Source organism: Equus asinus, chromosome 16 (genome assembly GCF_041296235.1).
Source record: "Equus asinus isolate D_3611 breed Donkey chromosome 16, EquAss-T2T_v2, whole genome shotgun sequence".
NCBI classification, from domain to species: Eukaryota; Metazoa; Chordata; class Mammalia; order Perissodactyla; family Equidae; genus Equus; species Equus asinus.
Genome location: NC_091805.1, coordinates 5,870,949 through 5,887,498, shown reverse-complemented (window position 1 = coordinate 5,887,498; position 16,550 = coordinate 5,870,949). Strand labels below are relative to the sequence as shown.

At 41.0% G+C, this 16,550-nt stretch overlaps 1 protein-coding gene across 16 annotated transcripts in view; it reads left to right on the top strand.

Annotated features, from left to right (window-relative positions):
- C16H1orf141 (chromosome 16 C1orf141 homolog) overlaps positions 1 to 16,550 on the top strand; it is a 55,729-nt gene that overhangs the window by 3,730 nt on the left and 35,449 nt on the right. For 10 of the 16 annotated variants that reach the window (XM_070486561.1, XM_070486555.1, XM_070486546.1 and 7 more), the window contains exons 3-4: positions 5,925 to 6,016; positions 9,618 to 9,775. The exons of 5 other annotated variants lie outside the window; for them this stretch is intronic. In XM_070486561.1, coding sequence (XP_070342662.1) covers positions 5,942 to 6,016; positions 9,618 to 9,775 — 233 coding nt within the window. In that variant the 5' untranslated portion in view covers positions 5,925 to 5,941. Of the gene's footprint in view, positions 1 to 4,137; positions 4,269 to 5,924; positions 6,017 to 9,617; positions 9,776 to 16,550 lie in introns of those variants that run through there. One more of the 16 variants, XM_044749439.2, reaches the window with a different exon arrangement.

Genomic DNA, 16,550 nt, shown 5'->3' with positions numbered 1-16,550 from the left:
GTAAAAACAGGCATAGCGTTTACAGTCATCCGTTTCCTCTTTGGCTGATGGTTAATTCATTCATTCAGGTTGTTAGGTGTTAGGGATGCAAAGATAAATCAGACACGATTCCTGCCTTCAAGAAACACACAGTCTAGAGGGGGAATCAAATGAGTACATCGCATGCTTGGAGAGAGGGTGAGAGGTACTAGGAGAACAGCCTACAGAGGCAATCGTGTGAGCATGGACATGGACAGCAAGTCACAGTGCATCAGGGAGAGCTTCCCGGCAGAGGTGGCATTTGTGTTGGGTCTTTTTTTTTTTTTCTGCTTTATCTCGCCACACCCCCCCTGTACACAGTTGTATATCTTAGTTGCATGTCCTTCTAGCTGTGGGATTGTGTTGGGTCTTGAAGGATGAATAGGACTTAGAAATACAGCGAATGGAAGAACAGCATTGTATGCAGAGGGAACAGCAAAGGCAAAGCAACAAGTAAAGGAAAATACAACACATTTGAGGCACTGCAAGTTGTTCATCAGGATTGGGATGTCATGCCGACAGGAGGAGGAGGCAGGTGAGGGAACAGACTCAGTCAGAGGCCAAGCCACGAGCCCCGCGGGAGAAGCCAAGTAGCTTGACCTTTGTCCTGAAAGCTGTAGGGAGGCGCTGAGGCTTTAATCCAGCAGGCAGGCGATTGCATTTTTCTTGAAAAAATAATTCGGACGCTGGTGAAGGTAGAATGGGTAAAATAGAGGATAGAATGGATCAAATGCACAGATGTATTGTGAAACTATTGCAAAAATCCAGGCAACAAGTTATGGAATCCTAAACTCTTGGATTGGATAGCAGGAGAAAAACTGAAAAGATGTGTAGGGTGTGGCATATACAAGAGAAAGGGATTCTGTATATCTAGGGAAGGGTAGGCTGGAGTTTTCCTGGAGAGTGGTGTCTAAATCCTGGTTGGGGAAGAGCTGCATCAGAATGGCTTTAAAAAATAGACCCTGGTCTTCACTCCATAAATCCTGACTTAATGGATCTAGGGTGGCAAGTGCAAATCTGTATTTCTTTCTTTCTTTCTTCCTTTCTTTTGAGGAAGATTAGCCCTGAGCTAATATCTGCTGCTAATCCTCCTTTTATTGCTGAGGAAGACTGGCCCTGAGCTAACATCTGTGCCCATCTTCCTCTACTTTATATGTGGGATGCCTGCCACAGCATGGCTTTGATGCGGGGTCTGTGAGCCGAAGAGTCGAAAGAAAGATTTCTTAGACTCTTAAGATCTGGCAGTAGTGCTCTTTTATTTAGAGAATAGTGTGGAATAGCATGGGGACAGGACCCATGGGCAGTCAGAGCTTTTGCTGCCCCCAGTTGAGGGTTAGAGCTAAATTTAAGGCATAGGTATATGATTCATCTCTTTACAAGACAAAGGAAAGAACATGAAAAAAGAGTTAAAATGGTATCAGTGCAGGTGGGGTCTGGTCATTGGGTGATCCCGTGACTTTTAGACAAGAATCAAATCGGATTAAGTAAAGGTTAGAAAGGTTAGACGCCACCACCCTAAACCAGTTACATGAGATTGCCAGACAGCAACCAACTTAAGTTCTTGCCTTCCCCCTTAAGAGCTTCTAGGGACAAGGTCATCTCTCCTCTTCTTCCTGGTACAGAGAGGGAGGCACCTTTTACAGATAGAGATTTACCTTACAAATGTAAATGTGTCCCAACAAGGGCAAGTTCCATTCCCCAGAGCCTCCTTCCCTGTCCCAGTTTATCGAAAGCAATCAGCCCAAAACAATCCTGATGCCAAAGAGACATATCCTGGGGTGGCCAATTTCAGGTCCCTACAAGGTCATCCCCCCTTCCTTCACAAACGCAAATGTCTCAAAAGAGCAAGCAAAATTCCAGTCATCGGAGCCTGCTTCTCATCTACAGTTTTAAAAGTAACCAGCCCAAAAATCCTCATCATAAACCATTTTAAAATTAAGCAGCCTAAAAATCCTCATCAGCTTGACAAGCAGTGCATAGGTCTGCATCTGGGATCCGAACTGGTGAACCCCGGGCTGCCAAAGCAGAACATGCAAACTTAACCACTGTGCCACCAGGCTGGCCCCAGGACTCTGTATTTCTTGGAAGTTTTTGAGTTCATTCTGCAGTGTAACTATGGTTGAAAACCATTATGATTCCTAAGTTTGTGGGCTGTATGCCTAAGAGATAATTAGCATGGTAATAAAGGTTGGAAGAGACTTTTGGCTGAGAGAGAGGAAGGATGGGTTTGCTTTTAGACCTACATTCGGGCTCCCTGTGGGAAATCGGGATTGAACTAGGTATGTAGGTTCAGAACCCAGAAGAGAGATTTTGTTTGTAAATGGATGGTGGTAGATGAAGACATGGGTTTTGGAGGTCATCCTGGAAGAACACACAGAATGAGGAAAAAGATGGCCGAGCACTTAGGGAGACTAGTATTTAGGAAGTGACCTGAGGAAGAAGAGTAAGTTGAAGACACTGACAAGGAATCTTCAGAGAAGGTGAGAAGATGTTACTGTTGTCGTAGAAACCAAGAGAGGGTTGATTCACAGAAAGGAGTGGTCAACATTAGCAAAAGTTGTAAATATTCAAATAGGGTAAATAAGAGCGGAAGAGTGTCCACTAATTTATAAAATGGTGACCCTGGTGACCTGTGTGAGCAGAGTTAGTGGAATAGTTTAGAAAGAAGCCGAATGATGGTAGGTTAAGAGGGAAAAGGGATGTGAGGAATTGGAAGCCTGAAGTATAGACTACAGTTTTAAGAAATTTGGCAAGAAAGAGAAGATGAGAGAGAATAATGGCTAGTAGGGTCATGGGAAGAAGTTTTTCTTTTTTAAAATAGAAGAGATTTGAGAACGCTGGGGAAAATAAACTAGTGAAGAGTTGAGAGATACAGGAGAGAAAGGATAACCGATGGAAGTGACTCCAAAGAGGTCAGAGGCAGTAGGGTCTAGAGTACACTGGGAGGGATTGACTTCGGATGGGAGAGGCAACACTTCCATTAACGTTAAAATACAGGTGAGGTGGGAATGGATGCAAATAAGACATTCGTATGAGAGGTAGAAGTTGGACAAGTTCTTACTTGATGGTCTCCATGTTTTTAGTGAATGGGAGAGGCCATCTACCTTGCCTAGGAAGATGCGTGTCACAAAGAACAATGTCTGCCAGGTGCCAACTGCTTCAGTAAATTTGATAGGATGCTGAGCACAATGTCTTTCATGCAATACTTGCAGGTAGCCAGTGGCCAAATGAACAAATAAACGCTCATCATCAAATGATGATGCGTGCTCACAGAAATAGAATAATGAAGCAGAATATATGCCCAAAGAAACAGAAACAGGAAGTAGAAGTATGAAACCAATATGCTGGTTCAAAGTAGACATTAAAATTAAAGGCTGAATCAAGAAAGGACTGAAACACAGGAGGTCTAATTGAAGAACATTTAATGCAGTCTTGATACATTTTGCATTGAAAGATTGGTTTTTAGTGCATGCAAAACATTTGGGATACACCATCATATTAGACCTGGCGTTCCTTTGCTCGCAGTGTTGATGTGAAGAGGCACAGGCGAGGCCCTTGATGCCCTTGGTATCATGATGAAAGCAAGCAAGTTGGTTTGTGGCATTTCCTCACCTCCACTTTCTCCCAGGGCCATTCATCCATAGGAACCACTGCACATTGCCAAGGACCTAGGAAAACATTTGCAAACTGGGGGAAAAAAAGAAAAGAAAAGGTGTTGTCTCCAAAATCTGAAAATAAAACTGAAAACTAAAACTAATAACATTCTGTCAATTTCGTTAACTGTCAAATCTAGTATTCGTACAATTGTCGTTCACCCTTGAAAATACTTGGTTGGCTAACTTTCCTCACTTCAGAAAAACTCATGATATGCACAGCAGCTTGCCAGAAGTCATATCATAGCTAAATAATTTACACATAGCAAAATAATTTTAAATCGAAACCGTAAATGTTCTCTTAAATTACAGCTGTGTGTGTCTAAAAAAATGGGCTGATGTGTGCATCTTAAAATGTCTGATGTGGTGCTGAAGATGAGGGACTCTAAAAGTGAGAGGTATAGAGTGTCTTCCTCTTTTAAAAGATCTGCCTTCTCTTCCCTCTCACAGGTCAGCAGCACGTCTCAGTTGTCCCTCTGTCATTTATACCTTCCCCAAACTGGGAAACATTCGCTTCTATATGCTGCTTCTTCCAGTTATTTACCCTTCTTTCCCTCGTTGAGAAGTAGAAATCCTTGTCCCCAGTGAAAGATGTTGGTGAGAATTATGGGAGTCTTCTCCCCCTGCTTGAACTCATATCATGTTTAAGGGGCACACAGAAACTAAAATTCCTTAGGTGTTCTTGCGATGTGTGAGAGGGCTGGTTCCTGGGTCTGGAAAGACAATATATAGTGTTCACAGAATCTACATTCTCTTCCAAAGTCTGTGCCCTCCTGTCCTGTAGGCCCAGAGAGGCTGAGGCATTCACTGTGCCCGCAGCCTTGCCCTGCAACCTAAGGTTATGTGGTTTGTAACAAGGTGGGCTGTCTGCCTGCAGCCCCACGGTCCAGAAAAGCCTTGGTCACACTGGACTGCTTCCTGGGATGGAAGGGGAGCATCTGCATGTAGCAGAATGGCAGAAGGCGTGCTGGGATGGAAAAACCTATCAGAACACCAGGAATTCACACCCAGGGCAACACACGGTGAAAGAGAGAGCAGAAAAGAGAGCTAAAAGAAACCAAGTACAAAATAAAGTGAGCTTTTGGCATAGGATCCTTAATCCTTGTCTTTTCAAGCATTATTATCTCTGTGTGATATTGATTGAATAATATACAGTCTGGGAGAAATAGCATAGTATTTTTGTTTTGTTTTGGGTTTTTTTGGTGAGGAAGATTGGCCCTTTGAGGCAGATTGTCACTGAGCTATCTGTGCCAATCTTCCTGTTTTGTATGTGGGACACCGCCAACAGCATGGCTTGATGAGCAGTGTGTAGGTCCACATCCAGGATCTGAACCCTGGGCTGCCGAACAGAGTGCAAAAACTTAACCACTACACCACCGGGCCTGCCCCAGCATGGATTTTTTTGAGTTAGAAAGAACTTTAGTGTTGACATTGATGTTCATTAGAAATATTGATGAATTCAGTACTTGCTGCGAATTGTATTAACTTTTACACTTAAATGCCACTGGAGCCCATTCAATTCACTGAGCAAAAATATGTTGAATGCACAAGCATCTACTCAAATTTTAAAAATAAATAAAATAGAGGAAGTTTTGGGTTAATATTCCTGATCCCATTCTCCCCCTAGCTATTTGTTTGCACTGTAAGGCACTTTGTGGCTTTTAATTTTCTCCTCTGAAAAGGGAGATAAATTAGACCAGGTCCTGATGTCTAACATTCAGGCCCCCAAGCCTAATATGGATCACTTGACCCCAGATGAAATTTTCACCATGTTAACGCACGAGCAAATGTGAACTGTTACGGCAGTAGCACCTAACCAGCCTGGCTGCCGCTCCTGCCTTCTAAGTCCTGTATGAACAGGCTTCCATCATTGACCAACTCAATTGGAATGCAATTAGTTGTATAAATGTGAGCTCTTTGCATTTACTTTCATTAAAATTATATCATGACAAAAAGAAAATAGATGTAAATCAAGCCACACGCCCTTGTTTCAATTCTGAGTCACATCTGTTTCTCATACGGTAATCTTGGACTTTCTCCAACTCACATGTGGGATTTCTGATCATGTGACCTTCTATCCAAAACGTGGGTGCCTCCACAGGTCTATGATTGATTCCATGATCTATATAGTTCTATTTTTTACCCAAAACAGTAATGTAAAGATGGGTCTTTTAACTTACACCTAAATAATCAATCGTATGTTTAAATTTAAATTGCTTTAGAGATTTCTTCTTTTTTCTCCTTTTTAAATAGGAATTTACTGACTGACAATGGCAGGAAAAATCTTAGAGAAATTAGATGTTCTGGATGAGCAAGCAAAGATACTCCTGGCCCGTAGAGCAAAGGTTTGTAAAATAAAAGCTAAAACTCAACTTAATCATTAAAAGGTTACTGTTCCAAATGTGAATGATTACTTTTACTTTTTAGCTAATGATGCATTCATATGAAGACACAAACTAATTTGTAAAAAACAAATAATTAGTTGAAAGATTGTCTATGTAAGTGGATACTATAATTAATTAAATAACATTAATTAAGGTACCTTAATTAAGGTAACTTCTAGATAGCTGCCATGTTTGGTCATGGTGTAGCTAAACTGCTTGAGATTAAACAATCTTAGGCAGTCAGATAGTAAATGTGACTACTCCTGTGGTTCTTACTAATATGTTACACACATAAAAAGTTATTTGGTTTGTTTATTAAAATGAAGAAAATATTTTGTATAGTTACCAAATTAGAAATAGTTCATAGACATTAAAGTAAAAAAGGTGAAACTCTTATAAAATTCAATGTAAAATATTAGCAAAGAACATAATTCTCAAAAAACAAGTTTTTAGCACATATGAGCAATTTAATTTGGTTACACAGACTTGCAAAATAATATAACAATGTGGATAAATGAGGCGTGGATAAAGAGCAGGGAGTCTGAGAAATTAGGAAGACCCCACGGAGAGGAACTCTTAAGTGAATGAATGTATTTGTGAATCTGAAAATGAAAACGTTGATGTGTGAATAATGATTTGATTTTCTTTTTTTTCCATAATTATCTCCTTTCATTCAGAAAATAAAGTAGAGGAATATTGGAAAGTGAAATAAATTCATTCTATTATAGCTATCAAAATTTTGATATAGCAAACCAGGAGTAACTTAGGAAGGCAACCATGTTAGACTTAGATATCCCAAAGTTCATTTCCTTTAGATTTTTTGTTTAAAATGAAAATAACATAATTCAGAAAATATAATCAGAGATAAATCTATTTAATTTGCCATGAAACTCCTTTCTTATATATTTTAAGTTATGATTAGTAATTCTTGCCTTTAGTAAGAGCTTCCTTTGTACAAAGCATGTCTGTGCCTTATCTCGTTTTGTGTTCCTATGCAGAGTTCGTCTCTGGAAATTCTTTTAAAAGTATAATCATTCCTTAAACATTTCCTTATTTTTTAAATTATAAAATCGAAACACATTTTTGGAAATAAGTTAAGCAACATATAGATATGTATAAAGAAAATTATACACAAGGAAAATTACGTAAAGAAAAATGGTCTCTGGCCTCTTCTCTGCAACCCTTTCCTCTGAGGCGAACAAGCTCTAGCAGCTGGGGTTTATCCGTCCACATCTTCTTTGTGCTCTTACAAAGATACACAAATGCGTAATATGTGTGTGTGCATACACGTCTTTACGCGTAAGCATTCATAATATAAATATACACGCACATACGTTTATGAAGGTGGATTGCCTTTCTTTTTTATTGACCAAAATGAGATAACAATATATAAATCCCTTTGGTAATTGCCTTTTTATTTTCTTAAGCTGTTCATTTTGCAATAATCATAGACCCACAGGAAGTTGCAGAAACAGTACAAATAGTCCCATTACCTTCCACCCCGTTGCCCCTGGTGGTGGCATCTTAATGTAGTTCTAATACAATCTTAAAACCAGCATGAGTCACAACAACACCGACGCTGGCATATTACTGTTAACTAGACGACAGGCTTTGTTCAGCTGTCACCATTTTGTAACCTTTATTCATTTGTGTGTGTAGTTTTATGCAATTTTATCCCATTACGGATTTCTGTAACCACCACAACAAAGATACAGCGTGTGTGCCTCACCATCAAAAAACTCCCCCGTGTTACTTCTTTGCGCTTGTGTCCACACCCCACCCCGGTTCCGTCTCTGTCCCTGGAGGTGGCTTACCTTTCTCCATCTTTATAATTTTGTAATTTTGACAATGTTATATAAATGGAATCATTCAATATGTCAAATTTTGACATTGACTTTTTCACTAAGCATAATGCCCTTAAGGTCCGTCTGTGTTGTGTGAATCAATAGCTTTTTTTTATCGTAAATAATGTACAAATTTTATTGCCAAGCGATATTCCATTATTTGGATGTGCAGTGTCAACCACTCACCCATTGAAGCACATTTGGGTTCTCAGTATTTCGCTTTTAACAATAAAGCTGCTAAAAACAATAAGATGAGATAAAGTTGCTATGAGGACTGGCCCTGTGGTGTAGTGGTTAAGTTCATGTGCTCCACTTTGGCAGCCTGGGGTTCACAAGTTCAGATCCCGGGTGTGGACCTACACACCACTCATTAAGCCATGCTGAGGCAGCATCTCACATAATAGAAAATAGAGGAAGACTGACAAAGATGTTAGCTCAGGGCCAATCTTCCTCTGCAAAATAAATAAAAATAAAAAGTAAAGCTGCTATGAATGTGTACAGGTTTTTGTATGAACATAAGTTTTCATTTCTCTGGGGAAAACACCCAAGAGTGTGATTCCTGGTGCAATCTATGTCTCTTAAACTCAGCAAGGTCAAGGTCACAGGTTTGGTTTGAGTTCACCCTCCTCAGCCTCAGCCAGGAAACTGCCTCCAGGAAATAAGTGGTGCCATTGTAGGGTTTGCCTCGGTTTGTTTTCCTTCCCTCAGGGATCACAGTCCTGCTCTGCCTGTTTCCTAATGCCTGATTGCAGTTGTTTGTATGTATTTTCTCAGATTTTCTAGTTGTTTACAGCAGGAGGGCAATCCCCCGTTGCACACATTGGCAGAAGCAGCCGTTTCCACATCCTTTTTTTTTTTTTTTGTGAGGAAGATTAGCCCTGAGCTAACTACTGCCAATCCTCCTCTTTTTGCTGAGGAAGACTAGCCCTGAGCTAACACCCATGCCCATCTTCCTCTGCTTTATACGTGGGATGCCTATCACAGCATGGCTTTTGTGAAGCTGTGGCATGTCTCCACCCGGGATCTGAACCAGCGAACCCCAGGCCGCCGAGAAGCAGAACGTGTGAACTTAACCGCTGTGCCACCGGGCCGGCCCCCCCACATCCTTTGACTTGCTTTCCAACTTCTCATCTCTTTATCCCTCTGTGCTGTGCTCTGAGAGAATTCTTTAGAGAAGACTTTTGGCTCCTGAATGCACTTTTCAGCTATATCCTTTTTCTTCTTCAGTCCATCTGTATAAATATTTGCACAAAGTCCTCTTCCAATTGCTTTCTTAGCTCTGTTCCTGGCTCGTGTGCCCGGAGGAAGGTTGGTTGCTTCGCCACGTGTGTGTCTACAGGAAAAGGAGCAGGTTGCAGAGACCTGCCTGCTGTGGCTCCAGCAACTCTCCACATCAGCATTGTCTTGGCTGCATATACGGGTCATTCGTAAACGTTGAATTTTAGAATTCGGAGGGAGCCTCCATGATGATCTAGTCCAGCGCCCTCATTTCACAGATGGGAAGAGAGTGGCTCAGGTCATGCAGTGGTGGTTGTTAACAAGGCCCCCAGTTGTCAATCTGGGAGATTTTTCCATTATTGCCTGCCACATAAATTCTGTGTGTGTGTGTGTGTGTGTGTGTAAATAAAGTGAGATTAATTTTGACCTTTTTACACAGGATTTTTTGCTATATGAAAAGTACTCATTTTTTTCAATGTTGTACTTTGGCTTTGCTGCAGAAAAACAGGCTTCAGAGTCAAGTAAAGAAAAAGACTTTGGTGACACCCCTGACATTTGATTTTCAGTTGGAATTTGAAGAGCCTGTTGCTACATCCACACGTAAGACAGTATCAAAGATCGCAGAGGACAGATCATGTGGCATTAAGCAAACAAAAAGGTAATGGTCACAACTGTCTAGAACTCTCAGTTTGGAGTTGGAAAGCACTGCTGTATATTTGTCTTGGCTTATGCGGTCTGTATTACATGTAAGCTTTGTCAAGCATAGGTGTGTTTCATAATGGTGGTAAGTTCCAAAATGCTAGATTAGCATTCTGAATATTCCTAATTTATAAAATATTTGTTATAATATTCATTATTGCAGGTTATAATTGCAGATAGTAATAACAGTTCTGAATTTTTAGAGAAAGACTTTTCTTGAGCTCTATTATACTGTCCCAAATTAATGTCAGGATTTATTTCAGACTTTCACCAATATACTTCAAAAAGAAAGTCTACCTAGAAAACTAAGTATGGCGGTGTACTGGGTGCTTCCAGAGTGCTGTGTGCTTCCAGGGTGCTGTGTGCTTCCAGGGTACTGTGTGCTTCCAGGGTACTATGTGCTTCCAGGGTACTGTGTACTTCCAGGGTATGTGTGCTCTCAGGATACTGTGTACTTGCCGTGTACTGTGTGCTTACATATCCTGTGTACTTGCAGTATACTGTGTGTTTGCAGTGTCCTGTGTACTTACAAGGAGTGGGATGAATATGTCATGCTTGGCCTTTCACTGGCATTGTGTATGTGTGTAATGCTACGTAACTTTTTAGGCATCAGAAATGTAGCGGAGAGCCCAGACAAAAGAAATACTGAGAAGTAGAATCCATCGAACTTCAAATCAATTGGACCTTGGTGGTTAGGTGGATACTGTTTTTATCTCATTTATTCTGTATAACAATCCAGTGTGTTACGTGCAGTTTTACAGATGAAGGATCCAAATCTCAGTGAGGTTAAATAACTTGCCCAAGGTCACACAGCTAACAAGTGGCCGAGGCTGGATTTAAACACTAGCAGTCTGACTTCAGAGCCTGTGTGCCTTATCACTGCTCCGTTCAATAGAGTGACTTCCAGCTTCTGGGCTTCGTGGCTGGGTGCACATGGCGCCTTGCACTTGGGTAGGGAAGATGTCCTGAAGAGCAGATGGGGGTGGAGAAGAGCATACAGTGAGAAGAGCTGAGCTCTCTTTTGGATTAGTTAAGTTTTCGATACCTGAGGGGCATCAGGTGATGGTGTCTGGAATGCAGTTGGATAAACATGGCTAAATCTAAAGCAAAACAAGACACAAAATACAGCTCACCCAGATGTTTGTTATTCCTGACTTACCAGGACATTAGAATATGTTTCCATTATGGAGCCTCAAGAAAAAAGAGTTTGTTTCTAGCACAAATAAATATGAATGGTTTGCATAATGTAGCTTTTCCACAAACTTCTTACCTTACTACTTAGTTTTCATGTAGATACAGCCAGTGACTTTACTTCAAAATCATTTATAAAACTATTCATATTAAAATAGAACATTTTAATAATACACAGAATAAATGCATAACATGGTAGTTGGGAATGTGGAGAAGGGAAAAAATAACATATATTATTTTGTATTATTTTTTGTTTGTATATGTTTTTAAACTTGTCTATGTGTGTCATTACGTAACAGTATAATATATGACTAATGACCCATCAGACACCCTTGAAGACAATGTGCAGTATATTTTATGGCAGTATTGTCCAAGATGATACTGTTTCTGCCCCTTTCCTGTCTGACAAGACCATTTCCTAATTTTTAAAGGCATTATTGATCCTGTGTTAATGTAAGACCAACAGCTGAGTAATGTTCCCTTTCAGTTAAGTGTACACCTGGCTAACTTGAAATTTGAAATCAGTGTCTAAATTATAAAGACAAAGAGGCACATACTTTCAAGATGCAAAGACCAAGTGAATTTGGTTTGATCAGTGCCCAGAGGACCAAAACTGGCAAAAAAAACCAAAAAAAACCAAAAAACAAAAAGTACAGGAAAATTTCAAGAATTTACACAAGAATCAGGGTGTAACCTAGGCCAATGGAAATAAAACTTGACTGAAGAAACTAAGAAGGCTCAGTACATGTGGCAAAGGCCAAGCAGCAGCTTTCAATGTAGGCTGTGGTTTTTGCTTCCAAGACTGCTTCTGTCTGCCCTCTGCCTGTCTTCCTCATGCGGCGGCTTTGTACTGTTTTCGAGAGTGAAACCAAGTTCTTTAGATGTTGGTGTTTTGGGGAAAATGATAGAGCTCCTAGTAACACTCATAGTTTTAACACACTTTGTATAATTTTTCTATAAAATAGAACTATTTAAAATAGCAAAACATGAGTTAACTTGCTGCTATCTGTAAAAAGATAACCCGATTAATTTATGAAAAATGAAGAAATAAAACATGTTGTAAATTACCGTTTAACTCTCTGAACAAATTAAGCATAGCTTCTTATGGCTCCCATGTGGGTCTATTTCTGTTATCTTTTGTTTCCCTGGGTATCGGTCACATATGGTTTTATCTTCTCACATGCCTAGTTATTTTTTATTGAGAACTGGACATGGCATTTGAAAAAGTGGAGATATAATTTGAAGCTGTAGGTGATGTTCTCTTCTCCAGAGAGGACTGTGCTGGCTTTTGTCAAGTGGCTAGACTAGGGGCATCAGCAGTCCTAGATCAGGGTAGAGATGATTCAAAACTGGACTTCAGGTTTTTCGAGGGTTGGTCTATTTATGGTTCAACCTTACTTCTAGGTTATAAACCTTTGGGGTTTCAACCCTCACCTGAAGGATGTATTAGGACCCTTCCTCTTTGGTGGGCCCTGAACTCCAGTTTTGTTCCCACAGCCCCATGAGTTTGTCAGAAGCGCCACACAGCTTTCTTGCTTCTCTGATGCTGATTATAAAATTGACAAAAACGCAGCCCCGAATGCCAGGCTTGCCCTCTGAGCTTCTGTCTTCCCCTAGCTCATGGCCCCTCAATTTCTTCTTGCTTTGGGAGCTCTCAGATGTCTTTAAACAAATGTTTTCAACATTTTGTATAGATACCTAGTTGCTCTAGAGAGATAGCTGGTCCAAACCACTTAGTCTTTTATTTTCAGAAGTGGAATCTAAATCGCTATTTAATATAACCCTAGATTTCACTCATATTTGAATGATTCTCCTTCTAACACAAGTTATTGTTGTTTCTAGGGCTCTAAACCAAGTTCAGATAAAAAATCCTTGCAAATAATAAGTTTATCTTTGTTAACAAAGCTCTGATATCACATTCTACTGTAATCTTCACTTATTGATTTGACTCTATTTATCGAGTGACTGATAGACTCTGCGGATGCTGCAGCAATGGTGAAATATACTTATGTGTTGAAGTTCAGTGGGGGATTCAGAGAAGCGAACAGGCAGGCATCAGTCACTGCAGAGAGAGTCCCAAAGAGAGGGTCAGCAAACGCTTCCTCGAGGAGGTGGCACGGCGGGCGAGACCCAGAGAGTTAGCGAAGAGGCAACAAGATTTGAAAGTGGGAAAGATGTTCCAGTCAGGGCAATAATATGGATGAAGTGTCACCCAGAGGCTAAAGAAAGCCCAGCTCATTTGAGAATCCAAGAATAGTTCAGTGCTGCTGGTCTTGACTGGGAGATGGGGTAGAGACTGGAGGGTGACTGGTGAGAAATGAGGCTGGACAGGTAGTAAAGGCCAGCTCACCAGGGGCCTACGAGCGAGGTAATGAACATTGGACAGCCTCCTATAGCAGCAAGGAACCACTGAAGGGCTTAAACAGAGCAGAGCATACTCAGATTCAGATTTTAGATATATCATTAAGTAGCAAAAGGAGTAATTAAAAATTCCATGGGCTCCTCAGAGAACCCGACCTTTTTCTAGAATTTGTAGTATCTCCAGAAACTACCTCTTCCAGGAAGCAAGCCATCTTGCAATAAGTCCTTTTCTAACCATAACAGAATGATTCCTTAAATAACAGAGCACCCGGCAGAAAGTTTCTATCCTCATGTCAACAATGATATGCTGGTCCTGTTGGTTATAGTGGATAGAGTCGACTCCCCCACATCTTGAGATGCAGCTCCCAGGCTTATAAATTATGCTACTTACAGCTCAGGATACCAGCCCATGCCAGTGCTCACACCCCTTGCTCCTATGCTGCGCCAAGATGTCAGATCTAATTCACTCAACTCTCAGCTTAGCCTAGACTTTGTGTCATAACTGCCACCACCTGGCCCAGAGACTTTTCTGGGAGCTACATGCTTCTTTCATTTTTGATCTCTAGCCTCTTGCTATTCAAAGTGTGGTCTTCCACCCAGCAGCATCGCTGTCACCTGGGAGCTTGTGTGAAATGCAGAATCTCTGACCCCATCCCAGACGGAAGCTGCATTTAACAGGATCCCCCAGATGACTCCTAGGGAAACTGACGTTTGAGAAACACGGCTGTGGCCCAGTGGTCCTCAGACACAGAGGGCTTGTTCAAACACAGATTGCTAGGCCTCACTTTCGGGGTTTTAGATTCACTAGGTCTGGGCTGGTACCTGATAATTTGCATGCCTAATGGTTTCCAGATAATTTTGATACTGCTGGTCTGGGGACCACCCTGTGAGTCACTGCTCTAGCTCATGTCCCACTCTTTTCATGCCACCCAACACTTACATCTGTTCTAGTTTTTCCTTGTCTTGCTGAATATCACAGCAGCTCCCAGCCTAGTGCTGTGGTCACCTAATGGGGGAAACCCTCCAGGTTTATTTGCAGCTGAGCTTTGCTTTCAGAGTAGTAATATTCAACCCACCTGCACATTAGTATTACCTAGGGACCTTTAAAATATTGTATTCTACTTAAATTAGTTTGGAATGGGGCCCAGGCATTACTATTTTTAAGATTCCCCAGATGATTCTTACATAAAGCCAGGATTGAGAACCATTGAAATTCTTAAAGGGGCCAGCCCAGCAGCGTAGTGGTTAAGTTCGTGTGCTCCACTTCAGTGGCCCAGGGTTTGCAGGTTTGGATCTTGGGCACATGCCTAGCATCACTCGTCAAACCACACTGTGGTACATCCCACATAAAATAGAGGAAGATTGGCACAGATGTTAGCTCAGTGACAATCTTCCTCAGGAAAAAAGAGGAAGATTAGCAACAAATGTTAGCTCAGGGCCAATCTTCCTCACAAAAAAAATTTCTTAAAGTTTCTTTCTCAGTTACTCCCAGAGACATCTCTTCCATGACACTATTAGCTCAGGATTTCTGCATTTTTCTTGGATAAATGGGGACTGATAAAGGTATTCCTCAAATACCCAAAATTCACTAGAAGGATCTTCCTAGGATTAATTTCCTGATAAGCAGAGAGTTTTATAATTATTCCAAAATGTCTCTCAGTCTTTTGCCTTTAATTTGTATATAGTCTTTAAGATTTCTCAATAAAAACCAAACGTACCCTTCTCTGCAAATTTTCCTAGTTGGACCTTTCATGAAAGAGCCACACTCATTTTAACAAAAGTCCCTTTAAAAAATTACCTGAAACAAAGAATTTTTTAAAAGAGAGACAAAGTGATTTTTCCATTACCTAAGCATTCAGCGCTGGATTATCAGTTGAAAGTGGCAATTTTACCACTTATAAAGTGGGACAAAATAGGACACAAGTTAAGGGCAGGTAGACAGATTAAGAATATTTTTCCTTTAGATGAATAAGGGTTTCTCATAAGAAAAATTATTTTCTTAAAAATAAATCCACATTGAGACCTGCCAATATTTCTTTTAGAAATATTTTTATGACAGGATAAACTTACATATAGAAAAGGTAAGTAAATATGAATAGAGAATACAGTTGCAGCCAATAGTGAAATTTAATTGGCCAAATTCTTTCTTCCCTTATTTTAATATGCAGGTCATATACTCCAAGTGACTTAGGTAAAGTGTGACTTATAATAGGTAAGTGGGGTGGGGTGGGGCAGGGCAGGAGCAGGAACCGTGGAGAAGGGGAGACGTTTATGTGAGTAGAAACAGACTGACGCCTTGCTCGCTACCCACACAATTTTTCAGTGACGTGGGCACAGGCTCCTTTGAGGCCCCATGAGGATTCTGGGAAGGGGACAGCCTTATCTCCCGCTCTCTGTGGGGAGCTCCACTATTGAGCTGGATGCTTCCTCCTCTCTGCAGCTGGAAGAGGACGCCGATTGTTGCTCAGCCCTGCAGAAACCTGAGACTCTAGAGCAGGGCTTCTCAAGAGTGGCTGCTCACTTGAGAGCTTTTGAGAAAAATGCTGAGCCCTACCCTGGAGACTGCGGTGTAACTAGTGGGGAAGAGTCTGGGCACGTGGGTTTATCTCCAAACACCCCGGATGATCCTAATATGCAGCTAGAAGTTTGAGAACCATTTCCAGAGGCTTCTTCGTGTCTCCCTCCCTCAATCAAGAAACCCTCGCATGACAGCTTGTTTGCCACTGATCCACTGCAAAAAAATCTTGGCTCTCACCGCCTGATGCGACCTGAGTCCCAAAGAGCCCGACCTGTGCAGGTGCTGCAGGAGCCCACAGCCTTGGAAGCGAGCGGTCAGACAGCAACCACGGGTCATCCAAGGGGACTCGCAAGAAGGAGGGAGAGGAGGCCGAATGGTCAGGACAGGCGACTCCGAATGAGGCGGAGTTAGTGGCAGAAAACAGAACTTTAGAAAATATGGCTTTTAAGGACAGAAATAATCAGAGAAAAGAGAGATTTAAAAAAATGTTCTGAATCAAAAACTGAGTAGGGAAAATTGAAAATAGAATGCAGATGAAAACTGGATTGATAATCTAGAAGACCAAATCGAGGCATAATCTTACAAAAATAAAAAAAATATGGAAATCAGATTGAAAAGAGATACGTAGTACAGTTTCAGAATACTCAATATGTGAATATACTTA